Source organism: Kogia breviceps, chromosome 12 (genome assembly GCF_026419965.1).
Source record: "Kogia breviceps isolate mKogBre1 chromosome 12, mKogBre1 haplotype 1, whole genome shotgun sequence".
In the NCBI taxonomy this organism is placed as follows: domain Eukaryota; kingdom Metazoa; phylum Chordata; class Mammalia; order Artiodactyla; family Physeteridae; genus Kogia; species Kogia breviceps.
The window spans coordinates 98,987,180-99,012,827 of NC_081321.1; the positions used below are offsets into that span (position 1 = coordinate 98,987,180).

General features: G+C 54.8%; 1 protein-coding gene across 3 annotated transcripts in view; it reads left to right on the forward strand.

Moving 5' to 3' along the window:
- Positions 1-25,648, forward strand: part of FBLN1 (fibulin 1) — an 80,411-nt gene that overhangs the window by 11,822 nt on the left and 42,941 nt on the right. For all 3 annotated transcript variants that reach the window (XR_010835969.1, XM_059081663.2, XM_059081662.2), the window contains exons 2-9: positions 3,772-3,874; positions 10,427-10,562; positions 12,558-12,729; positions 18,211-18,270; positions 19,809-19,910; positions 20,437-20,574; positions 21,698-21,835; positions 25,354-25,497. Coding sequence is in view for 2 of the 3 variants with exons in the window: in XM_059081663.2 (XP_058937646.1) it covers positions 3,772-3,874; positions 10,427-10,562; positions 12,558-12,729; positions 18,211-18,270; positions 19,809-19,910; positions 20,437-20,574; positions 21,698-21,835; positions 25,354-25,497 (993 nt within the window). In the remaining variant the exon portion in view is untranslated. The remainder of the gene's footprint in view (positions 1-3,771; positions 3,875-10,426; positions 10,563-12,557; positions 12,730-18,210; positions 18,271-19,808; positions 19,911-20,436; positions 20,575-21,697; positions 21,836-25,353; positions 25,498-25,648) is intronic.

The following is a 25,648-nucleotide window of genomic DNA, read 5'->3' on the forward strand; positions in this document are numbered from 1 at the left end:
CTCAGCGGCGTGAAGCACATTCACTCACATTGTTGCGCAACCGTCACCACCACCATCTCCAGAACCTTTCATCGCCCCAAATGCAAACTCAGTCCGCGTTCAACACTAACTCCCCCTCCCCCTCCTCCCCCCGCCCCTGGCATCCCCCATTCTGCTTTCTGTCTCCACGGATTTGACTGTTTTCAGGACTTCATATAAGTGGCAACATACAGTGCTTTTGTTTGCCCTTTTGTGACTGGTTTCACTTAGTATAATGTCATCAACAGTAAAAAAAATTAAAAGAAGGATTCCTTTCAATGTTGGGTATTCAGCTTCCAAAAACAACGATCATGGGAAAGTGAGTTCCCCAAAGTAATTTCAACCGAGGCTGCATATATAACCGTTGTCCTACGGGACATAAGGAAAGATAAACAATGGCCCATAGAACCCGACCGTCATACTCAACGTTAGAATCTGAAGACAAGGTTGACAGATCAAGATGCTCAACCCAGAGCTGTTTGTTCCCACGGTGAAACATCGGAAGGAACATAGGCGCCCAGAGAGGGGGGAGTGGGTTGGAGACGATGCTACTTCTCTACAACGGTGTGACGCCTCGTGCCTGGCACAGTGGCATAAAAAAGGAATTGGAGGGGGTGAGAGGTGGTGAGTGGACGGGCTGTCTCTGCGGGGATCCTCACGTGTCCGGCTGTTACGACGAGGACGGTGCTGTCCTGTCTGCTCTGACCTCTGCTGCGTCACCCTCCAGCCTGGCCGTGGGTGCCCCGTGGCCCCTCGGATTGGCAGGGCAGGAACTTCCCCCTGGCTGGAGAGGGGGCGCGTCCTGCCCAAGGAGGGTGTGCTGACCCCAGCCACTGGGAGTTCCAGCTTTATGGCTGCTTGGGGCACTCCGGGGATGTTCCACGTTTCTGGATGGAGCGAAGGATGTCAGATTTCATTGTCCTTCCGAGAATAAGGTTCAAAGTGCTCCAGGCTCCCCAGTGGGAATCTACAGCTTGGGCACAAAGCTCTCGCCCCGCCGAGCCAGCCCCAGGGGTCCGCGCTTCGCCTGTGCTTGCCTTTCTCGGGGTTGAGGGAGGTCGAGGGGCCGCCACTCATCCCTGGGCCATTCTCCACCCCGAGACGGGGCCTTGGGTCCCCCATTCTTCACCGGCAACGGCGAGCAAATTCCCTTTGTTCCTTCCACGTGTAATCCAGCCACTGTTTGCTGGGGCTGCCTGTGCGCTCGGAACTTTATAAGCTTTATCCATCTCCTCAACCACCTTCAGAAGGTATCGTGAGCCCCGTTTTGCCGTCCGGGAAGCTGTGGCTTAGAGAGGTGAAATGTCCTGCCTCGGGTCACAGAGCAAGAAGGCGTTGGAGCTGGGATTGGAGCCCACGCCTGTTCGGCTCCAAAGCTGACACCCCTCCTACTCACCCCTGCAGCTGCTGAGGGCTGGCTGTGGGAGAGGGAGGCCTAGCTCTGCATGGGGTGGGGGGGAGGGCGAGGCAGACAGATGTTGTCAATTGTGAGTTTGCTCCAGGCCGGGCTGGTGGGCAGGTGGGGCGTTGGGCAGGGGCCGGAGGGGCTGTGAGAGCCGCAACCAAGGGGTGAGACTGGGCGGGAGAGCTAGGCGGGCCCGGCTGGGATTGGGGTGAAGGGGTACAGCACAGGGGACATCGGCCTCTGCCCGGCCACGTGGCTGGGTCACAGTGGTCTTGGGGGTGAACCACAGGCCATGTTTTATCTGTGACAGGTCAGGTCCTGCATTTCGTGAATGCTTCCCTTAGAATCAGTTGGAGCGAGAACGAAGGAAGGAACGAATGAATGAGCGGGACCCCTGGAGGTCAGCCGGGTAACCAAGAGGCTCTCCCTCACGAGGGACCTCGCTGTTTGATGCCGGGAAGCCGGTGATGCCAATTATATCTGAGCCCCAGCCCACGGTGCCTCCCACGTTCACCAGATGGCATCGTTGGGACGTGTGGAGGGGGGCAGCGGAGGTCGGGTCGGGCTGAGCGGCCGGTTGGCAGTGGACCAGCAGACTTTGCTCTGGGGTGGACTGTCACCCTTATTGCCAGCCTGGGGGAACCCGAGAGAGCGAGCGTGCAGCAGCGCACCTTCCGCTCCGAGCTCCCCCGGCGGCGGGTGGGGCTGAGGTTGGCATCGTCGGGGGACCTGGCAAGGCCCTTCCTCCTCCTGGTTCAAGAAATGCCCGGGGCTTCCCTGGTGGCGCAGTGGTTGAGAGTCCGCCTGCCGATGCAGGGGACACGGGTTCGTGCCCCAGTCCGGGAGGATCCCACATGCCGCGGAGCAGCTAAGCCCATGAACCACAGCTACTGAGCCTGCGCGTCTGGAGCCTGTGCTCCGCAACAAGAGAGGCCACAGCAGTGAGAGGCCCGCGCACTGCGATGAAGAGGGGTCCCCTCTCGCCGCAACTAGAGAAAGCCCTCGCACAGAAGCGAAGACCCAACACAGCCATAAATAAATAAATAAATGCATAAATTTAAATCATAGGGGCTCCTAAGAAGACCTGTGTTTAAGAAAGAAAGAAAGAAAGAAATGCCCGGCCCAGCCTCGGACCACGCCCATCGGGGGGTCTCCCTGGAAGTGAGCCCAGAGCTCAAGGGCACCGTGTTCCACGCACAGTTTGTCAGCAGAGGTGCTCGAGGTGGCCGCGGGCAAGCCGTCACAGCCGGTGTTTCTGGACGCATCGGCCTCGTGCTGAGCCCTGGAGTGACCCTCTCTTTGGGGGCCACCCCGAGGGCCGGGCCTTGGAAGAATAATGAGCTCAAAACAGAACACCCAAGGCCCTTGGTGCCAGGAAACGCTGCCAAGCCCGGCGGGATTTGCCCCGTGGGGCGCGGAAGGCCAGCCGTGAGAAACCGTGGCGTTTCTTAGAGCCCCGTTTTGCAATGTCCTGCCGCGAGGTGACCTTCTGTCCGGGAGCAGAGGCTGTTGCCACTAACGCCCCCTCCTGGCTGCGGGTGGAACTGACGCTGGGGGCGCCTCGTTACCCGGTTGCTCCTCCCTTGGGGAGCGGTGGGGTCCCCTCCTTCCTGTGAGCCGAGGGGCCCAGCGGGGCAGCAGCCTGGGTGGGGCTGAGCGCCGGGCTGGGCGCTGGAGGGCGTGGGTGCTCCAGACCCTGGACCCACCTGAGCCTTCCATCTTTCCTTTTTGTGAGCAAAGAGGCAACCTTGTGACAAATCAAGGGCAGAGACCGTCACCGGCCTCAGTTTCCCGACCCGTACAGTGAGAACTGATGCTCTCCTAGGAAGTGGCTACGACGATGAAGTGAGAACACAGAGTGGGTCCCGGAAACGTTGGCTCTTCACTTCTCCCCAGAGCCGGCTGGTTGCATTTGAGGCCCCGCATGCCTGTTCCCTCCTCTGTGAAGTCAGGGACCCCGTCTGGGCAGGTCCCCGTCCCAGTTTCCAGCATCTGGCTGGAGCACGGATCCCGGTGCTGAGCTGCAGCCCCGTCAGAACTGGATTTGGAAAGTAGTCGTTAAGGTTTCAGGCGTTTCTAGGAGGAGCGGAGTGTGTGCTCCCAGCCCGTGACTCAGCGGAGTTTTCAGCACACGTTTGTCGAGTGACTGAAGGACCGCATGTGCCGCGGCCCTTTCGGCCCCGTCCTGATGCTGTAGAGGAGACCTAAGGAAGGGGTGTCCAGATGGTGCGGCCGGGAGGGGGCGCTCTCGGCCACCCGAGGGAGGCCGCCCGTCTAAGGGGACCTTGGGCGGGGTCCGAGGTGAGTCACCTGTCGCCAGACACCCCGTTCTCTTCCCTGCATGGCAGGAGCAGACGTCCTCATGGAGGCTTGCTGTGCAGACGGACATCGAATGGCCACTCAGCACAGGGACTGCTCACTGCCGTACGCCTCGGAATCTAAGGAATGCAGGTATGTTTGCCAGCGCTGCTGTTCTACCAGAATAGTGTTCTTCTAGACAAAAGCAGGGGAGGAAGGGACAGTGGGTGCCAGGACCTCGGGAGAGGCTGGGCCCCCAGGGCTAGGCTGCGGGAGGTGTGCGGGGCTGGTGACCCCCGCCTCCCTCCTCTGTGCTCCCACGGGCCTTGTACGGGACTCCGCTTACCCTTGCTGTGCCACCCTGGCATTGCCGGGGCATCCCGTCATTTCACCAGGCTGCAGGCAAGAGGATGTGGGTTTGTAGCCCTCTTTGCCGCACCTGGGCAGTGTGACCAAGTCACCCAGAAAGGGGGTGGTTGTTGGGGGCGGCGGATGAGATCATGTGGCTGGAAGTGCTTTGCAGATAAAAGCATGGGCCACCTTCAGACCCCGAAAACACAGACGAGCGAGTCCCAGAGCAGAAGTGCTGCCAGACCGTTGTCTACTTTATACAGTAGCCAGCATCTGGATCAACTATTTTTATTCCTCTCTTCCTAAATTGACTGAAGCTCCCTCAGTTTTGGGAGAATGTCAGCTTAGAATAAATGATAAAGATATGTAATGTTGATCATCACCATAAAAATAATAGCAAAGCCTTTATGAGGCACCGACTTTGTGCTGGGTGTTTGCTGCTCTTCGTCTCATTTCACCCTGTTACTGATCCCATTTTACAGATGAGGAGACTGAGCTTTCCCCAGTACGCACAGCTGGTAGGTGATGGCGTTAGGACTTGAACCCAGATCTGCTTGCCTGGGGAGTGGAGGTTGAGGGGCAGGCGAGGGTATGAACGCATTCCATCACTTGACATCCGTTCATTTTCTCTGCCTCTAATCCGAGTCTAAGCTGCGTTGAAGTTTGGAGCTGTGGGACGCTAGGTGGAGAGCTGCCATGGAAGGAATGTGCAGGGGAGGCTTGTCTGCCTCACTCTGGAGTTTTGCATTTGTGTTGGCACCGAGCAGAGACCGCTGACTGCCAGCAGTGACGGAGGATGTAAATCTCGCTTTAGGAAATTCTTGAAAAGTCGAAAGCATTATAGACCAAACAAAGCAAGAGAAGACAGGGCACTCGGATTGTTTGAATTGACTGGGAGACCACGCCGTTAGGATTTATGGCGTGTCTGATGAGTGAGAGCTTGGCTCCCGAGCGTGGCTTGGAGCTAGAAACGTCAGAGGGCGGCTGGCAGTTGCCAAGCGAAGCTGGGGGGTGAGCGCCAAGTGTTCTGTTGGCAGACTGGGCTCTGAGAGGCAGCCGGGCCCCGGGGACCCACCTGGGCCGGCTTTCGGGCTGTGTGACTTGAGCCGACTTGGAACCCCGGTTTCCCCAAATGTAAAAGGAGGACAGCGATCGCTTCTTTTCAGGGTTGTGATAATGACCGAGGCGAGGGAAGCAGCCAGGACCACCAGGCCAGGCGGTGGAGCTGTATGCGTCTGCTCTGGCCGCCGGCACAGATACCTCCGCCCGGGAGGCTTAAACCACAGACATTTACTGTCTCACAGCCTGGCGGACAGAAGTCTGAGATCAAGGTCTCAACAGGGCTGGTTCCTCCTGAGGCATCTCTCCTGGCCTGGGGATGCCACCTTCTCCCTATGTCCTCACGTGGTCTCCCCTCTCTGTGTGTGTGTGTCCTAATCTCTTATCCTATAAGGATGCCGGGCAGATTGCACTGGGGCCACCCCAACCTTAATTACCTCTTTAATGACCGTTTAACCTTATTTACCTCTTTAAAGACCATTTAACCTTAATTACCTCTTTAAAGACCCAATCTCCAAACAAGTCACATTCGGAAGTCTTGGGGTTAGAACTTCAACATAGAATTGTGGGAGGCAGGGATACAATTCAACCCGAAACGGGGAGCCCTGTTTGTAAATCAAAGGCTTACAAAGTGAGGCATCAGCCAGCTGACCCCTCAATGGACAGAAGGAGGAACTGAGGTCAGCGGCTCAGTGGCTTCTGGGCCCTACTTGTGAATTTGGGTTTTAGTCACAACTGAATTGGTTACTGACTTCTACTCACCAATGTCTTGGTGGAGTTTTGGAGGTATCTTGAATCCCCAGCGGGCTCCGGACTCTAGAGAAACTACCTTCTTGGTTCTGCAGCAGGCATTCGTGTTATGATCTACATTTTTATTTCTTTGAGAGTTATGTTTTATTCGGTGGACTTTCTGAGGACTTCAAGCCTGGGACACAGCATCTCCGATAATGCCGAGAAAACTGTCCCAAAGAGGCAAGTGGGGAGCCAGGATATATAGGAGTTTTTGCAACAAGAGACCAGGTAGTTGGAACATCAAGATTACAGTTCATGATCTACGTTTTGGGCAGGGGTAAACTTCAAACACGCATTCAGAGATTTCCTGAAATGTAAGTCATATCACCTGCATGGCCGAGAGGGAAGGTCTTCTCTCTTGGGGGCACATATGGGCGCAAGTCCAGGTTCCCCCCGACCCCCGACATCTTTCCAGTGGGGCCCACTCACTTCATCACGTGGGACCCAAGGGAACTCTGGCTGGATAGTGCGAGTTTCCATATGACGGGGTCCTCAAGACACGTCATTCAACTCCCAGGACGCCGACGGCCAGCGATTGGCCTTTTGTTTCCCCGAGGCCCAGGGAGGCCGCTGGGCTTGGCCCTGAACTCACGGGCAGGGGCTGCGTCTGTGTCCGAGGCCTCTCAGTGAGTTAGCTGCTGGGCTGCTGGGCTCTGGCCGCACCCCGGTCCTGTTTCCCCAGGTGCCCTTCAGCCTGCCCTGTACCCTTTCCTCGTTGTCAGTTAATGTCAGGGTCTGAACCCCATACCATCTGCAGAGGTCAGAGGCCAAGCCTGGGGTCTTGGGCTCAAAGTTAAGATGCAGCTCATCTAAGAACAAACCTGGGTTTTAATTCCAGGGGCAGCACTGGGTGCCACTGTAGGAGATGCTCAGGAGAACAAGAACCGCGCCCCCCCGCCCCCGCCGCCCCGGCCCTCCATGCTTTCCTCGCCCAGTGGATGGGGACGGCACACGACAGATGACCCCGGGCCCCAAGTCAGAGCCGTGGTGCTAGGGTGAGCGGGGCCGTGTGCAGTGGGGAGTGACAAGCAGCGCAGCAATACCGATAGCAGGGATTTTCTAACAAGGTCAGGGTTATCAGGGGTTTTTTTTCTTTTTTTGCGGTACGCGGGCCTCTCACTGTTGTGGCCTCTTCCGCCGCCTGAGCACAGGCTCCGGACGCGCAGGCTCAGCGGCCACGGCTCACGGGCCCAGCCGCTCCGCGGCACGTGGGATCCTCCCGGACCGGGGCACAAACCCGCGTCCCCCGCATCGGCAGGCGGACTCTCAACCGCTGCGCCACCAGGGAAGCCCTGGGGTTATCGTTTTTAATGAAGGCAGAGAAGGGAGAGAGCAGGTCAGAAATCCAATCTGCTTTAAGAGGGTCCTCTTACTTGTAATAGTTAAAAGATACAAGAAACAGAGACCACCAACCACTTGGTAACTCAGTAGTTCTGGTATCATTTTTCTTCTTTTGAAGCGGTATTCTGCCGAGATCTCCGCTTTTAAGTTCTCGTTCATTCGGCAAATCTTTAATGCTCCTCAGTGCTGTTCTAAGCTCAGGAGGAGGAGAATCTGGGATCACACAGGTGGGCGAGCCCCAGGCCGAGCCTCCAGGGTAGAGCTGAGGAAGGAAGGCACTGAGGGTTCTGTGGGGCCCAGGAGGCCCGGGGTTGGTGCCACTGGCAGACGAGGGCATTGGCAAGGAGCGCAGAGGGGCCAGGCCCTCCCTGCACCCATGGACTCCAGCTGGACACGCTCGGCCTCTGCCTGAGCCTCTAACACACGGCGCGTTTGGGGGCGATCGTTTCCTCGGCTCATGCATCGCCGTGCATTCTGGCCTCGACCAAGGGCCGATACGCCTTAGGCCCCAAATATAAATTTGCCTCAAACCTTGGGTTGAATTGAGCCCACGAGTCTCTCGGAGGAATTTGGATACACACGGAGCCAAAACCTAAAGCAGATCCTCAGAGGATAGTTTTCAGTCTACCAGTCACTCTCTGAACCCCTTCGTTTATTTATTTCACAAATCGTGTTGAGGGCATTCTGGACAAGATGGAGATAAATCAGTGAACAAACTAGGCAAAATCTCTTCTACGGAGGATACAGATGACGACATGGTAAAGTCTGTGGTTTGTAAGAAGGCACGAGGTGTCGTGGGAAAGGAAAACCCCGGGACGGGAGGCAGGGTCTCCCGATCAGGGCAGGTTTACAATTTTAAATAGAGCTGTCTGGGGACGCCTCGCTGAGAACAGACGTCTGAGCCAGGACCTGAAGGAGGCGAGCAAGGCAGCCAGGGGAACGCTTGTCCAAGTTGAAAGGCAGCAAGGGGAGAGCAGCTCTCTGGACACCCAGCCCCACCAGGGTAGAGCTTAGTAACTGCTGCCCCAGAAGCCCCCTGGGTGTGGGAGGCTGAGGCTCCCCACCAGGCTGTCCCTCTCGCCGTCCCTGAAGCCTCTGTACGGGCCTGGCACACAGTAGGGCCACAGCCACATTTTTTAAAAAATTGCATTAAAATATACGTAACACAAATTGTACCATCATAGCCATGTTTAGGTGTGTACGGTTCAGTATATTCACATCACTCTGTCGCCATCACCACCATCCATCTCCAGAACTTTCTCATCTTCTTAGTAAAACTCGTACCCATGAAACAAAACCTCCTGGCTACCTCCCCTCCCCCAGCCCACCCCGTCTATTTTCCGTCTCTGTGAATTTGACCCCGCTGGGTCCCTCAGGTAAGGAGAATCACAGCATCCATCCTTTTGTGTCTGGCCTATTTCACTTAGCTTACTGTCCCCGAGGTTTATCCACGTTGTAACATGTGTCAAGGTTTCCTTCCTTGTTAAGGCCGAATCCAAGTCCATGATATGTACAGACCACATGTAGCTCATCTACTCCTTGATGGACACTTGGGTTGCTCCCGTCTTCTGGCGATTATGAATCACGCTGCTGGGAATGTGGGTGTGCAAATATCTGTTTGAGTCACTGCTTTCGATTCTTTTGGGTTTATTTATGCGCAGAAGCGGGATGGCTGGATCCTATGGTCATTCTATTTAAAATGTTTGGAGGACCTGCTGTACTGCACCGTTTTACCTTCCCACCCGCAGTGCATGAGGGGTCCCGTTTTTCCACACCACTTGTTTTCTGTTCAGCCAATAAATATCTTTGAGTGAGTGAATGGATCAATGGATGCATGTCGGCGTCCGCTTCCTGATAGTGCAGCGAAATGCCTGTCATTTGCAAATCCGCTGAGAGCATGAGTGGATGTGTGGCAGCAGAGTACAGGCGTATCTCATTTTATTGTGCTTTGAAGGTTGCGTGGTTTTTTTTTTTTTTTTACAAATTGAAAGTTTGTGGCAACTCTGCATTGTCAGATGATGGTTAGCATTTTTTAGCAAGGAAGATTTTTTTTTTTTAGTTAAGGTATGTATTGCTTTTTTAGACATAACGCTGTTGTACACTTACTGGACTACGGTGCAGTGTGAACGTAATTTTTATTTGCACCAAGAAACCAAAAACTCCATGTGTCTAACTTTAGTCTGGTTGCCTGGAAGCAAACCTGCAGTATCTCGGAGGTCTCTCCGTCCAGGCAAATCCGTCCGGGAGCCTGAGGGCAGTTCTAGACGTGCACGGGAAGCCGGGTGCCGAGCTCCCGCCCCGTAGGGTGGAGGCTGGGGAGGGCTGGCTGGGGGCCGAGGCAGAGCCTGGCTGGCAGCACGCGGAGCCCAGCGGGGCCCCTCCCTCTCCGGGCCGGTGCAGGTCTGGCGGCTCCCCCTGCCCTTGCTGGCTCTGGCCAAAGCCAGGGTTATTTGGGGGTCTGGTGGGAGCCACACCTGTGACCACACACCTCCTGTTCCCTCTCCTGCCTGCCCTCACCCCCCGGAGCTGTGTCTGAGGGACCAAGTCTGGGAGGTGATGGTCCTTCTGTCGACATAAGCTCTTGTGCACGTGTGTCCTCGGGTTTCCGAGGACCTTCCTCCCGGAGCCCACAACGGGGCTGGGAGACGCGGATGCCACGGCCCGGTGTCACCGTTGCCACCATCCCTCACGCCGTGGCCTTGGGCAGGCTGCTCCACCTCTCTGGAGCTGTTTCCTCTGATTCCGGAAACTGGAGATGCGTGTTGGAAAGAATTCAACTTGATCAAGGATCAGAGGGTCTGGCCCAGAGTCAGCAATCAGCTGTTTTTGTTTTTTAAAATAGGTGGGAACTTTCCGTGGCTGAGGCTCGGAGGTCAGAGAGGTGAACTGGGGCTCCGGCCACACAACTGGGTCTCTCGAGTCCACTCCCAGACACCACCCTGCATCCAGTCTTTCTAACTAAACACTGTCGAGCGCCTTCTGTATGCGGGCGTTGCGTGTGTGTGTGTCTGTGGATGAGTGGAGGGGATGGGGAAGGGGGGGACACCCGAAGATGACAGAGCTCCCATCCCCGAGGGGCTACTGCTTCCAGGCCCTGAGTACCAGCTGGTGAGCCCCCCGCCCCACAGAGCCCTTGGGCCAGCCTGCCTCCTCTGCCTACAGGATGGTCCAGGAGCAGTGCTGCCACAGCCAGCTAGAGGAGCTGCACTGTGCCACGGGCATCAACCTGGCCAACGAGCAGGACAGCTGTGCCGTGCCGCATGGTGACAACGCCAGCCTCGAGGCCATGTTCGTGAAGGTGAGGACCTGGGCCCCTCCCAGCTCAGCAGCCACTTCTTCAGCAGGAGGCCTGGGGCGCTCTCCTCCCTGCACCCCCGAGCCCAGATGCCTTTCCTTATGAGCAGCACGTTCTGCTCAACTCAGGGGGCGAGGAGGGACACTCAAGTCTCCCCAACTCCTCCAGTTTATTCAGTAAACCCTGGACAACGCCCCGGGCCCCATCCCACACCAGGGAAACGGGGATGGAGTGACCCAGCCTTGCCCTGAAGACTGGCGGTCCTGGGGCTTCAAACAGGAATGCAGAGGTCAGAGCAGGGGTTATCTGGGCTCAGGGCCTTCTGAAACCTCTTCTCAATTCAGATAGGCATTCCCCACCCCACTCCGGAGGCCCTCCAGCTTCTCTGCCCTCCCGAACTAGTCAGAGTTCAGAATGGGCCCCCACCAACGCCTCTGATAACACACGACCTCCATCACTGCCCTAGAAGAGAAAACGGAGGGTCAGAGAGGCCCACACTCCGAAGTGGCCTCCCAGCAGGGGTCCTTTCAGGACCAGCAAGGGAGGGGTCTGCTGAGGCAGAGCTGGGAGTGTTGTCCATCTGGCCGAGAGGGAACTCTGCCCGAAGGTCAGCTATGAGTGAAGGACGTGATCCACCCTGGGACTCCCCAGTGCAAGCCAGGTCACTCAGGACCTCTGTCGCTGCGGAAGGCCTACCTCTTTGCACGGACGTGGAAAGGTTACTGAGAGCGTTCCCAGGTCTGAAGGCTGCAAATAAACTAGGGTGTCCCTCTCTTGCCACCTCCCGAGGGAGAAAAACAACCCGACCAGAAGGCGCTCAAGTTTGGCAAGTTAATCAATCTGGTCATCTGGGTCTCTGTTGGAGGTGCCAGGTTGACAAAAATGAATCTCCTGGAAGAAAGATGCCCCAGTTCCCAGTTAGGAAGGCCAGGAAGTAATTTCAAGGAGCAGGCATTGGAATGAAGTCTGGATCCCGAGGGGGTGTGTGCGGGTTCCTTTCTGGGGATTCTCTTTCCGTGCAGGTCGGAATGTGGAGGGACATTCCACGTAGAGGAGCTGGGGGTCCGGAGGCCCTCTGTCCACCCTCAGCCTTTGTGGGCTTTCGTGGGAGGAGGCTTCTGGTGTGAGAGAGCTGGGGGGGTGGCGGCGAGGGGGGGGTGATCTGGTCAAGGGGGCCTGGGAGCCAGGACCTTATGCGTTCAGTGACTGCCTCCCAGGGAGGGTTGGGGCTCTGCAGACGCTGTCTGCCCTGCAGACGCTTCCGCCAGTGTCCCCCGACTTGAGAGAAAGGCGTGGAACTTTCTAAGGGGAGTGGAAACAGGCGGCTTTGGCAGACGTGTGGTCTGTGTTTCCGGGAAGGTGGCCTAAAAGGTGGAGGAGGTAACTGAGGCTCGTGCTGTATAAGGACTGAAACGGGGCTTTTCACGTGCCCGGGTGAATGTTGTCCCTGGGATTCAGCTGCGCCTTTTGGAAACACCGGGGTCCAGGTGACAGGCAGCAACTCTGTTCCTCACTTGATGACCGGGCTTGAGGTTCCCTTCCTGCTGCTTTGAACCACCCTCACTCCGTGCGGGAAGAGACAGGGTGCATATTCATCTTCCAGGCGTGCTCGAGAGACCCCAGACCACGCAGAAGCCATGGACCCTTACGGAGCTCTTGTGTGAGCCCCGGAAGGCCCTTTCCTAAGCCCCTCTTCCGGGAGGTGGGAGCTGCGCCGGCAGGGATACGGGGGGGCAGTCAGGTATCGTGGAGCACGTGCCGGGATAAGGGCCTTTAAGATTCCCTTCAGAATTGGGACCTGCGAGATTTGGGGGCAGCAGGCTTCGGGCTCGGATTGCTTTGCTGTTTCCTGCCAACGTGTAGAAGATGCAGCCCAAGTCGGGCACGTGTCATCACCATCCAGGGAGCATTGACTCGGGGGTGCTGAGAGGTCCGTGGGGGTCCGCTGTGTCCTGTGTCTGGCTTCCCCAACGGGAGTCTCTCCTCCTGTGTTTGCAGAGGTGCTGCTATTGCTGCCTGCTGGGAAGGGCGGCCCAGGCCCAGGGCCAGAGCTGCGAGTACAGCCTCATGGTCGGCTACCAGTGTGGGCTGGTCTTCCGGGCATGCTGCGTCAAGGGCCAGGAGACAGCAGACTTTGCCCCGGGGGACGTTGGGGGCCTTCAAGAAGCAGGTAATTCCCCACTTTCTTCCCTCTTGGGCAGTGCAGTTAGTTAAGGTCATCCAGAGAAACGGAACCAACAGGACTTGGAGAGAGAGAGAGACGTTTTAAGAAATTGGTTCACACAGCTGTGAGGGCCGCCAGGTCTGAAATCTGCAGGGTGGGCCACAGGCCAGGGACCCAGGGGAGAGCTGATGTTGCAGCTCGAGTCCAAAGGCCGTCTGCTTTACTCAGAGTCTGCTGATTTCAATGTCAGACTCATCTAAAAAATACCATCACAGCCATATCCAGACGAGCGCTGGACCAAGTATCTGGGTCCTGTGGCCCAACCAACTTGACACATAAAATTGACCATCACGGGCGGTGTGGGGACGCACATTTACCGTTGCCTTGACTCAGCACAGACTGGTTCCGGTTGTCAGAGCAGTTTCACATTTGTCACTGTCCTGGAGTGAAACTGACGCCTTGGGATCTGGGATCTGACAAGTCTGTGTTCGTGTCCCTGTCCTGACATGTATTTGGGGGGCAAACGGGTGTATCCAGGCCTCAGTTCCCTCATCTGTGAAAAGGGGATAATAGGGTCCTACTTCCTCAGGTTGCTGGGATTAAATGGGAGAAGGAGTATAAAGTGTTTGCCGTGACAGTCCGTCCCATCCCTCCAACCGCCTTGGGCAGAGTGGGTGGCTGGCTGTGCTCTTGTTTCACAGATGAGGAGGACCTGGCACTCAGGATCACGTGGCCATGGGATTTCCCTGGCGGCCCAGTGGTTAAGACTTTGCCTTCCAACGCAGGGGGTGCAGGTTCGATCCCTGGTCGGGGAGCTAAGATCCCACATGCCTCGAGGCCAAAAAACCAAAACATAAAACAGAAGCAATAGTGTAACAGATTCGATGCAGACTTTAAAAATGGTCCATATCGGGGCTTCCCTGGTGGCGCAGTGGTTGAGAGTCCGCCTGCCGATGCGGGGGACGAGGGTTCGTGCCCCGATCCGGGAGGATCCCACGTGCTGCGGAGCGGCTGGGCCCGTGAGCCGTGGCCGCTGAGCCTGCGCGTCCGGAGCCTGTGCTCTGCAATGGGAGAGGCCACAACAGTGAGAGGCCCGCGTACCACAAAAAAAAAAAAAAAGGTCCATATCAAAAAAAAATCACAATTATTTAAAAAAAAAAACCAATCACATGGCTGACATACAGAGGAGGCAGAGCGTTGTGGCCTTCCGACGCCTGGCCAGTGCCATCTCTCCATCTAGAGCTGAGGCAGGGGGCACCACTCGTTAATAGCAGGGGCAGCACTCGTTAATAGCAGGCTGTGAGCATTCAAACACTAGATATTTATTCAGCAAAGGGGCGAATGACCCCAAGAGCAGCTTCAAGAGGGCTCCCGGCTGTGTGTCCACCAGTTCAGTCTGCACCCTCCATTTGTCTGAAGCCACATAAATCCTGAAACCTTGGGGCTTCATGATTCAGTTACGTGGTTCAGGAAACGTCTTGGTTGTCTAATCATCTCTTCCACTTATGCAATGGTTTCCTGTGCCATGATGGAAAGAGCCCTGGAAAATTTCAAGCCTCTGCTCTGCCCCAAGCTTGCTGCATGACTGGGACCTCTGCCTTCTCACTCTGAGCTCCGTCTGCCCTCTGTTAAAAATGGGAAAGGGGCAGGAAGGGGCTTGGAAGGACGAGCTCACAGACCGGTGGTCCCTAAGTCAGGCCATCCATTCGTGTGGCTTTGGGGTCCTTGGTCAAATGACCAGTCTTTCATTCTCTGTTTTGATTTCTCAAGTCCGGGGCCCCATGGCCGCTGTGGGGCTGATTTCAGATATTTTCTGGCCCCTTCCTTGACTTTTGAAATCATGGATGATATTTTCACTTTAAACAAACTCAAATTCTTCATACTGGTGGAGAATTTCTCCTGTGTCTCCAGGGAGGACTTTCGTTGATTTATGTCTTGTTTCATTAATGATCCCTGAGCTTTTCTGTTGCTCCAGATGTCTTATTTCTCCCTTGTCTTTTATCTGCTTCATTTCTTGCCTCAAACTTTCCTCAGTGTCTCTACGAGGACTGCCCTGTGTTTCCTCCTCACCCAGACACAGACCTGCCTTCCTCTCTTCCACTGACATTTATTGTGGGCCTACTGTGTGCTACCTACCATAGGGGGCCCACAGACCAGTGCTGGCCTGCAGCAAAATAAGTACAGAAATTGGGAGTAAGCTTTTAGAAACTTCCACAAGCATTTGATAGAGTTAATAGCAGGGGCAACACTCATTAAGAGCAGGCTGTGAGCATTCAAACACTAGATATTTATTCAGCAAAAGGGTGAATGACCCCAAGAGCAGCTTCAAGAGGGCTCCCAGCTGTGTGTCCACCAGTTCAGTATCCACCCTCCATTTGTCTGAAGCCACATAAATCCTGAAACCTTGGCGCGTCATGATTCAGTTACATGGTTCAGGAAACTTGTTTCACAGATGAGGACCTGGCACTCAAGATCACGTGGCCATGGGACTTCCCTGGCGGCCCAGTGGTTAAGACTTTGCCTTCCAACGCAGGGGGTGCAGGTTTGATCCCTGGTCGGGAGCTAAGCTCCCACATGCCTCGAGGCCAAAAAACCAAAACATGAAACAGAAGCAACAGTGTAACAAATTCGATGGAGACTTTAAAAATGGTCCATATCAAAAAAAAAAAAAAAAATCTTAAAAAAAAAATCACAATTATTTAAAAAAAAAACGATCACATGGCTGACATACAGAGGAGGGAGAGTTTAAATATAAAATTGGGACTTACATGTCTGTTTTCTTATCTTAGTTTTTCTAATTATATTATAAGTGATCAAAGTACTGGTCTAAGTTGGGGCAAAGAACCCTGTTCCTTTGGGACGAACTGTGCTAGGGCATATCTTGGTTATGTCCATTCTACAGATTGGGAGACTGAGGCTGTGGAAGCTTGGTTCAAGATTCCTTTTCTAGCATTCTTTGCCAGGCTTGCTGGCTCCTGAAAAATGCTGTGGAAATCTTGATGACCTCATCACCTGAGTGATAAATAGTTTCTCATGAGTCCTCCTGGCCTTGTTACCATGAGTCCTTTGGAGGATGGGGTGTGGACAGCCTGGCCTGTGCCTGGCACATGGCAGGGATTTGGGCTTTGCTGGGATGGAATGCACCAAGTGAATGAAGAGTCCCCAAATTAAACATTCTTTTTTTCTCTCTTTTTAAAAAATTGAAGTATAGTTGATTTACAATGTTGTGTTAATTTCTTCTGCACAGAAAAGTGATTCAGTTATACACACACACACACACACACACACACACACACACACACACACACACACACATTCTTTTTCACATTCTTTTCCATTATGGTTTATCCCAGGATATTGAATATAGTGCCCTGTGCTCTACGGTAGGACCTTGTTGTTTATTCATTCTCTATACAATAGCTGACACCTGCTGACCCCAACCTCCCACTCGATCCCTCCCCTAACCCCTCCCCCTTGGCAGCCACAAATCTGTTCCCTGTGTCCGAGAGTCTGTGTCTGTGTCACAGATAGGTTCATTTGTGTCGTATTTTAGATTTCACCTATGAGTGATATCATACGGTGTTTGTCTTCCTCTTTCTGACTGACTTCACTTAGTGTGCATCTCTAGTTGCAGCCACATTAAACGTTCTGAGCAGAGGTGCTCCGAGCCTCCTAACCGAGAGGTGACTCACACCCTAAGTGTCTCTGGCTTAGCTCCTCCCTCGCTGAAAAGTTCTTCGGATCATTTAGGAACCCTTACCATATCTTAATAACCCCTAAAAAATAACGCCTTATGCATAGTTAGTGCCTATAAATTATGGTATGCTGAACCTTACAGCAGAATTACTAATATGTGTCTTTCTACTGATGTCTGCTTTTCCAGCGTGTGTGTATCATGTGCTCATTGTAGGCATTTTAGAAGACCCGGGAAGGTAGAAGGAAGAGGAAGTCAACACGGAGATAAATGTGGTTTCCATCAGGTCACGTTTCCTTCCAGTCTTTTTTCTGTCTTTCTTGGCTTCTCTTGTGTAGGTGTGGCTGTGCTGGGGGTACCTTTGATTTATGCTTTCCCACCCAGCGTTGTAGTGTAACGGCTGTTGGATTGTGATCGAACTGTGATCACTGTCATTCCATCTTGCAGAAGGTCCTCATCAGCAGAGCACTTGGTTTTTCAGGTATTCTAGGAATTCTTGTGTCTACCCACCCAGGTTAAAAGGACTCATCCATTTCTTCTATGCCAGAATTGCCAATGGACCACAACCCTTTAAAATGAGGGCCCTGGGCTTCCCTGGTGGCGCAGTGGTTGAGAATCCGCCTGCCGATGCAGGGGACACGGGTTCGTGCCCCGGTCCGGGAAGATCCCACGTGCCGCGGAGCGGCTGGGCCCGTGAGCCATGGCTGCTGAGCCTGTGCATCCGGAGCCTGTGCTCCACAACGGGAGAGGCCACAATAGTGAGAGGCCCGTGTACCACAAAAAAAATAAAATGAGGGCCCAGGTCTCCCACTGGCTCCCTCTTTATCCTATTGCTCTGTTGAATCTTAATTATTGAGAGGAGGGGCCTTGTCTGTGACGAGTGCCTGACCCTCAGAGCAGATACTCAGATACCTTTGTTGAATGAATTGAGTGAGTGACTGTAGATGTCCAGCGCTACATTGAGCTTTGCAGGCAAAGTGTGTCAAATAAGTGAATTCATTTCCTGGGGCTGCTGTAGTAAAGCACCACAGACTGGGGACCTTAAACCACAGAAATGTGTTGTCTCACAGTCTGGAGGCCAGAGGTCCGAGACCAAGGTGTCGGCAGGGCCGGCTGCTTCTGAGGCCTCCGGGAGCATCCGCTCCAGGCTTCTCTCCCAGCTTCTGGGAGCCTCGGCTTGTCGATGGCTGTCTTCTCCCTGTTTCTTCACACCGCTTTTCCTCTACGTACCTGTCACTGAGTCCCGCTTTCCCCTTTTTGTAAGGACACTCATCATTGGATTAGGGCCCGCGCTAAAGACCTCATCTTAACTTGATTGTCTGCAATGACCCTTCTCCAGACTAAGGTCACATTTCCAGGTACTGGGGGTTAGGACTGCAACATCTTCTGGGGTTTGGGGGGGTGGGACACAATTAACCTGTAGCCTTGAGCTTTTACCAGGTGCATTGTTTTTGGTTTGGAAGAGGTGACTTAGTTTACAGTAGGGCCGTGACTGCATTTGCAGAAATATTTGAGTAAAGTGGCCAAGGTAACCGCACTCAGCGTCAAGTTGACTACAGGCAGACCCTGTGCTAGTGCTGTTTCTGTTATAATAGATCTTTTAGAGATTTCGCTACATTTATAAGTGTGACTCTGTCTTCAAAAAGGATAAAATGAATACTGAGCTTTTCGTAAGATGGACCGACAGGCATTACTGCCTGATATTCACAAGAAGAGAAGATGATCGGCGTCGCCTCTGCGTTAACGTGGGCGCTGCGTGTGGACAAACCTGTGTTTGCCTCTTCCCCCCCCAGCTAAGGTCTCTGAGATCGAGGAGGGACAAGAGGACCCCTACCTGAATGACCGCTGCCGAGGTGAGACAGGCCCTCCCCAGGGCTAGCTGGTGGTTAATGAAGCCCGAGGGAAAGCCAGTGCTAATCTCTGTGGGGGCTTGACCGCAGCCCTGTGGCTGGGAGTCAGCTGTAAGTCCCTGTCGTCCGCACTCCCGGGCTCCTTCCCTTCCTCTCCTCCTAGCTGGGGCCTGATGGGCGAGCGAGGGAGAGGGTGGGCTTGTAGAGAAGGGGCCGCTTGAGGAGCTGGTGTGCAAAGCTCTCCCACCAGAGCCCACAGACTCTGTGAACGGTGAGCCCCAAGGCTGGGAGCCCCTTAGGGGACGGGGGTGAGTGATACTTCATTTTGCGGCTGGAGCCCCAGCTGTACCATCTGTAATAGTCATTTGTCTCATAAGAGAGGTGTTTGCAGATTCAATCAGTAGGGCCTTGGGACTTCCCTGGTGGCGCAGCGGTTAAGACTCCGAGCTCCCGCTGAGGCAGGGGGCCCGGGTTCAATCCCTGGTCAGGGAACTAGATCCCACGTGCATGCCGCAACTAAGAGTTCTCATGCCGCAACTAAGGAGCCCACCTGCCACAACTAAGACCCAGCACAACCAAATAAATAAATATATATATATATATATGTTTTAAAGACTTTAAAAATGGTCCACATCAAAAAAAAAAAAAAGTCACTAGGGCCTTGCACCTTTGTTTTCCATATGCTAAGACTTTATTTCTCTTTATGGAACATTCCCGCATGTCTGGACCGGCGAGTCTGCTGCCCGAGTACATTCAGTGGCTTGCCTTGTGTTTGGGCTTTCATTAGGGAGCCAGTTCATCACAAAATGATGTGGTTGGTGTACAGTGATTCTCGGCACAGAGGGCTGGGGCTAGGCGGAAGGGAGGGCAGAGAACCCCAGAAAGACTCGTAATCCTCTCTGGGGGGCACGCGAGGCTCTCCCTGGGGGAGGGGATAGCTGGTTTGCAATGGCTGAGGATGGGTTAGCCAGGGAGATGACATTGGCAGGGGGTTTGTGGCAGTGGAAGCGGGGACTTGCAGACCCGCAGCACCTGGGCACTGGTGGGCCACGGAGTGGGGTGCGGGGAGAAAGGAAGAGGCTGGAGAAGTGGGCAGGGCCCTGCAGGCCCCGGGCAGCAGTCAGAATTTTATTTCCTGGAATCTTTGCCTGGTAGAGGTTTTGTCCCCATGGGATTTCTCTTTGGGCATCACGCTGGCTGCCCTGCAGGAAGCCTGGCTGGAGGGTGGTACCAGGGATGCCCAGAGAGCCAGGTGAGCGGGCGGCTGGAGCTGAGGCAGTGGCGGTGGAGATGGGGTATCAGGCCCCGCACACCCCCCAATCTGTCAGATCAGGGCTGGGACCTGAAGCCTCAGCCCCGGGGGGTCTCCCGTGGGAAGGGAGGACGCTGTGAAGGCTGTGGTGGGCTCCAGACTGGGGAGCCTGCCCTTCTGTGTCAGCCTACCCTGAGGGTGCTTTCTCCGACCCCATCCAAACACCTGGAAAACACCGGGAGGTCTCCGGGGTGCACCTGGCCTCCGCTCACGTTTGCTCTGACTCCAGGCGGCGGGCCCTGCAAACAGCAGTGCCGAGACACGGGGGAGGAGGTCGTCTGCTCCTGCTTTGTGGGCTACCAGCTGCTCCCCGACGGCGTCTCCTGTGAAGGTAAACGTCGTCCTGCCCTGGGAGCCTCTGCCTCAGCTTGACAGCCAGGCAGGGCCCGCTTTGCACAGCTCGGGGCCCCATCCATAGGTGAATGCTTGCCAGCATTTCCTGGAGTTTGCAGCGCCTGGCTTCCGGCCAAGGCTGTCCTCCAGGAGGATGCAAACACCGTGCTGTGAAAAGGGGTTGGGTTTGGGGTCTGACCGGGCTCTGAATCCAGGATCTGCTGAGCGGCCCTGAGCACGTCCCCCAACCTCTCTTAGCTTAGCAGGTGCTCAGAAAGAGCAGTAGATCTGAAATCGATCAGCAGGGGGGAGGACCCGGTGCTTTTGCTTCTGCTTTTGCTTTTGCTCTCATGGCGAGTGCCCAGGGCTCCGTTCCGGTGCGTGGCCTGAACACGCACACGCCCGGGGAACGTGGTGGATGTGGGGGATCCGTCCCATCGTGCCTTCTGGTACGTTCCTTCCGATGAAGCGTGAGGATGGGTGGTTCTTGCCGGTTACTCGCACGTCACCTGTGTCTCTCCTAGATATCAATGAATGTATCATGGGCGGCCAAAACTGCCGGCTTGGAGAATCCTGCATCAATACAGCGGGCTCTTTCCGCTGCCAGCGTGACAGCAGCTGTGGCACTGGCTATGAGCTCACAGAGGACAATGACTGCAGAGGTAGGATGAGCTCCGCGTCTCAAAACCTCACCCCCCAGAAGTACATATACGATGCGACGGGGAAGTGGCACTGGGCTCCCTGGGGTCTGGGCTCCGCGGTGCTGGGTCCCCACTTTGGCTGCCTGGGGCACCAGCCGGCCCTGTGATTAGTGAAGATTTACCTCCCTTACCGTAATGCTGAGTTAATGACAGTGGAGAGTTTGGATTTCTGAAAGGGCTTAGAACACGCTCATTTAAAAACAAGACCAGAGATGAATTTCAGGTGCTCACATGTGCTTTCCAGTCCCCCCACCCCCAAGCTGTTTTTTTGCACAACAGCTGCCTTCCATCTGATTCCAGGCTTCCTTGAAGTTCAAAGCATATTCCCTTCCGCTGCATAAAAAAACATGACATTTCTGGCTGCTGGCTTTCCCCCGCCAAACCATAGATGTTATTTGGCAGATAAGCCTTTGATGAGGATCTGTTAGGACATAGTTTTCTGCTGAGGGTTTCCAGCCCTTCAGAACAACAAGACCACTTGTGTAAAAACGTCGTTTGAATTATGAGGGCCTGTGGATGAGCTCAGTCCTCCCCACCCCTGCAGACTCCCTGGGCGGTGTGGACCTCGAGAACCCAGGGCCCCAGCCAGCTGAGTATACACTTTTGAACATTTGACGCCATGAACTTCAAGGGAAGGGCAGCCAACACGTCCAGTCACGACAATCACCACTGTTCATATTTGGGATATTGCGAGGACTGCAGAGTGAATCAGTTTATAGGGACAGTGTTTATTACCACTTAAGATCATCATCGCTTTATAATCTAAACTAAACATGCCCGAAATGAAAACCAAACCAAAGCAAACCACATATTGCCAGGAAAATGCCTGGGTTATTTATTACATAGCAGAAAATTTGCATCATAAGAACCTTGGGGGAAAAGTCAGAGTTTTGAACCTTAGAAACATGAGCACCGTTTGGCCAAGGCCCTTTTTGGATGTGACCTCTCTGTTGGAACGTTTGGGGTGATAGTCTGAGTAATGAGCATTAAAAAAAAAAAAAAAAAATTCTTGTGATTTTAAAGTGTTGAAAGATGCTTCTGGCAGGACTCTTGCTAACAATTTCCTTTTTTTATGATGTACCAGATATTGACGAGTGTGAGAGTGGTATTCATAACTGCCTCCCCGATTTTATCTGTCAGAATACTCTGGGATCCTTCCGCTGCAGACCCAAGCTACAGTGCAAGAGCGGCTTTATACAAGATGCTCTAGGCAACTGTATTGGTAAGACGCTGCCGCCAGGGCTAACGGGTCCGCCAGGCGGGGGAACCGTCCAGTGACGGGGCACCGCCTAGTGTATAGAACGGAGGTCAGCCAGCTTCTTCTATACAGGACTGGATAATAAGTTATTCATTGTGGGCTGTGTGGTCTCCGCTGCAACTACTTAGCTCTGCGGTTGGAGCTGGAAAGCAGCCACGGCTGTGTGAACAAGTGGGTGGGTCTGTGTCCCAATAAAACTTTATTTACAAACGCAGGCGGCGGCTGGGTTTGGCCCCAGGGCTGTGGTTCAGCAGTCTCTGGTTTAGATGAAAGCGCTTGTGTTTCGAGGTCACAGACACCCGGTGTCGAACGGAGTGACCTAAGGTCATTTACTTCCTGGGAGCCTCACCTTCCTCCTCTATAAGACGGGAATGATGATCATATCTGGCTTGTAGGCTTGAGGCAAGGAGTAAACAAGGCGGTTGTGAAGTGCCCTGTGTATTAAGAAATGGTTTTAGAAGATACTCTGTGTTAGGAGTCAAGTTCATAGAGACGGCGAGTAGAACGGTGGCGCCAGGGGCTGGGAGACGGGGGTGGGGACAGGGGTGGAATTCTGCTTGGGTCTGTGGGGCGCGGCAAAGCGTTGCCGCAAAGCAGGATAGGAAAAGCTGAGTCATCCATCCTGTAGCCAGTGCGCATGCGTTAGAATATGCTAATAAGGTTTTGAAGCAGTAACCAGTCCGAAGGTGACGCGTGGCCATGCCTCCGATATGAACCAATCAGAGACTTGCACAGTACCCCGAATCTTATATAGGCAGCTGCCGTTAAGGCTGCGGGGTCTTCCTTCCATCTTTCTATAACCAAGCTGTACTCCAATAAAGTGTGATACGAGAAGAATCTAGCGTGTGGTGACTGTTATTCTGCTGGTCAGACGCAGCTCGCCATAGGGTCGATGGAAGAGGTCTGTGGCTGTGGACAGTGCTGGTGGCTGCCCATCATTGTGAGTGACCTGTACCCTTAAAAATGGCCCAAGTGGCAAAATACTGTGTTGATATCAGAGGAAGATCAATGTGAAATGAAAGCGAATCCCATGGAATTGAGTAAAAAGAGGAGGTCTGGGTGAGATTGCTTAAGTTGCAGAGGGAGCGTAGGGCAGGGGTAGTGGCCAGAGAGACCTGTTCTGCAGACAGGAGGTGGCCCCTGCTTTCTCCCGCGGTCGCCCAAGACTAGCCCTCTGGCCAGATCACTGTATGCTGTTGGCGTTTGAGTCCAGATCTGCCGGGCCGCCCCTGCTCTCTGCTCAGCAGAAGCTTCTGGGTCCTCCCTTTGAGGTCAGAGAGTCCTCTCCCTTGTTCTGCGCTGCAGGCGCCACTAGTCAGGACCCACCCTTCCTGGGGCTGCCCCGTCACCCCCCTGGAAAGGCTGGTACCGCCGCGAGCGAGGGGCCGAGAATTTCTTCTGTCTCACCCTCTTGCAGATAAATCTGTATTGATCTTTGATTTGAAATGGCAGTTTGGACTGAAAGCCCTTCCCGGCCTTTATTACCATCCCAGGATATCTAAAGACAAGTAGAACATCAACCCCTTAGGACAGGGGCCTCGTCTGAAGCCAACCCCGGTCTTTGTTCCTAAAGCTCCCCTTTCAAGGGGGAGGCGAGGCGTCTGAGCCGCGGGGGCCTCAGCTTGGCTGCATTGGCCCCTCGCCAGCCTCCTGCCAGCAGGGGGGCTGTCCTCGCTCCCAGAAGGAGGCCGGAAGGAGGCCGGTGAGCGGGAGGCTGACAGCTCTCCCAGGGCCAGGAGGGAGGAGGGGCCCGCTTAGACTTGTAGCGCACTTGCAGGGGGCTCCGCGGAGGATGGCATCTGCTGGGGATGGAAACCCTGACTCATGGCAAAATCAGCCCGATTTCCACAAAGAAGGGACCTTTGCAAGTCTCGACTTAGCCTTGGTTCCCACCCGCCCCCCACCCCCGATTGCAGGGGTGCAGCTCTACAGGGGGAGGCTCCAGAGGAGGAGCCCGGGGGTCCAGGACTGGCCGCAGCCCAGCGCCCACCCCCGAACTTGGGTCTTCGGAGGTCCTAGAGGCGCCCCTCGTCTCAGCACTCTGGGAGGGTGGGGCGGTCCCGCTTTTTGTGTGCCCACAATCAAGTTCACAGCCTAGCTCACAGTCGAGTGCCACAGCCAAGTTCAGGGGTCTTTCTTTTTAGAAATTCTTTTTTATTTCAAAAGTCATGTCCATCTTTATTTGCAGAAAAGAAAGCAAAAGCCAAGTGCAGAAAGGGAAAGCTTCTACCCTGCTTGGCAGTGTCTGTGTGCCCCAGACTTTTCGTTTTTTTAATTAAAAACGGGACCAGACCGTTCTGCCACTTGCTTTTTTTAACTTACGAATGTATTTTGACATCATTTCACGTCAGTACCTTTATGTCATCTTTTTAAAAAAATGACTGCGTCATCCAAAATGAATCTTCACAAGGAGACAGTGTGTCAGAATAGAAGGAGAGGGCCAGGATAGTTTCAGGGTGAGGACAGTGCCCGCGTCCTCGCCCCGTGTGCGTCCTGGGTCTTCTGCTTGTACACCTCCATGGACGGCACCCTTACTTCCACAGGACAGTGTGGTCTCTGGGGGGAAGCTCTGACCTCGTGTGTAGCCAGAACCATCTTCATGGAGCTCCTGGAACCAGCCCTGGGGCCCCAGGAGCCTATCTGTTTCCCCTCCGGCCACGTATGAGTGATTCTTGAAACCTTAGGTCCTTTGGGGAGAATACTCCTGGTAGGAAGTTCAATCTGTGCGGTTGAGCACTGAACCCAGTTCTCCCCCTTGGTTTACTGGTTCACACCCGCGCCGGCTGTGTGTTCAGCAAAGGGGGATGCACGCCCCACGGCCCCCCATCAGAGGCGTGTCCAGTCGGGGAGGGAGCCGCTGTGCGGAGAGCTGAGGGCAGCCCTTCCCCGGGGGCGCGAGTCCACACAGGCCCGGAATGGGGGTGGGGATGTGGGAGAAGGTCGCGCTCGAGCTGTAAGAAAGGCGCGTTCGCCAGGCAGACAGGGGCGCGGGCTTCCCAGGGAGGAACTCTGTGCCCCGTGGCACAGAGGTGGCACCCGAGTGGCTGCTGGAGGCTAGGGCTGGAGCCTGGGCTGCAGGAGAGACGGACCCGAGCGAGGCTGGGGGGCGGGGCGCGGGGGCCGCCAGCCACTGGAGGGGGGCGTGGCCCCCTCCGTGCCCCTCGGCCGCCGCTCAGCTCAGGGAAGACCGCCGTGGGGGGCTCCCAGGCAGGCAGCTGCGGATTCAGTGCAGTGGAAGGTGGAAGTGTTGCGGGTTTAGGGGCAGGACGGTGGCCCGGGGAGGGGTCGTTACGGCGCCGTGTGCTGCTGAAACCTGGGAGCCGGTCGGGAGGCTGCTGTGTGGTCCAGGGCGAGGGCGTCGTCGTAACTGCGTTCGTGGTTTTATAAAGAGGACGGAGACGGGGTTTCTTCGGAGATCCAGGGGTTGGGTTTTGGGAAGCCCTCCGGGTTTAACCCCGTTGTCTCCGTCTTTCCCTCTGTAGATATCAATGAGTGTTTGAGTATCAGTGCCCCATGCCCTGTCGGGCAGACATGCATCAACACGGAGGGCTCCTACACATGCCAGAAGAACGTGCCCAACTGTGGCCGTGGCTACCATCTCAATGAGGAGGGGACCCGCTGTGTTGGTTGGTATTAAAAACAGAAAACCTATTTGGAATGGACTTTTGGTCTGCTCCCAGCACAGCTCTCCCTTCCCTGGAAGGAGAGGGCAGATCCCCAGAGGAAGCTGTTTGCACCTGTCCGTCCAATTGCTGATCTCCAGGCATAGGTCTTTAC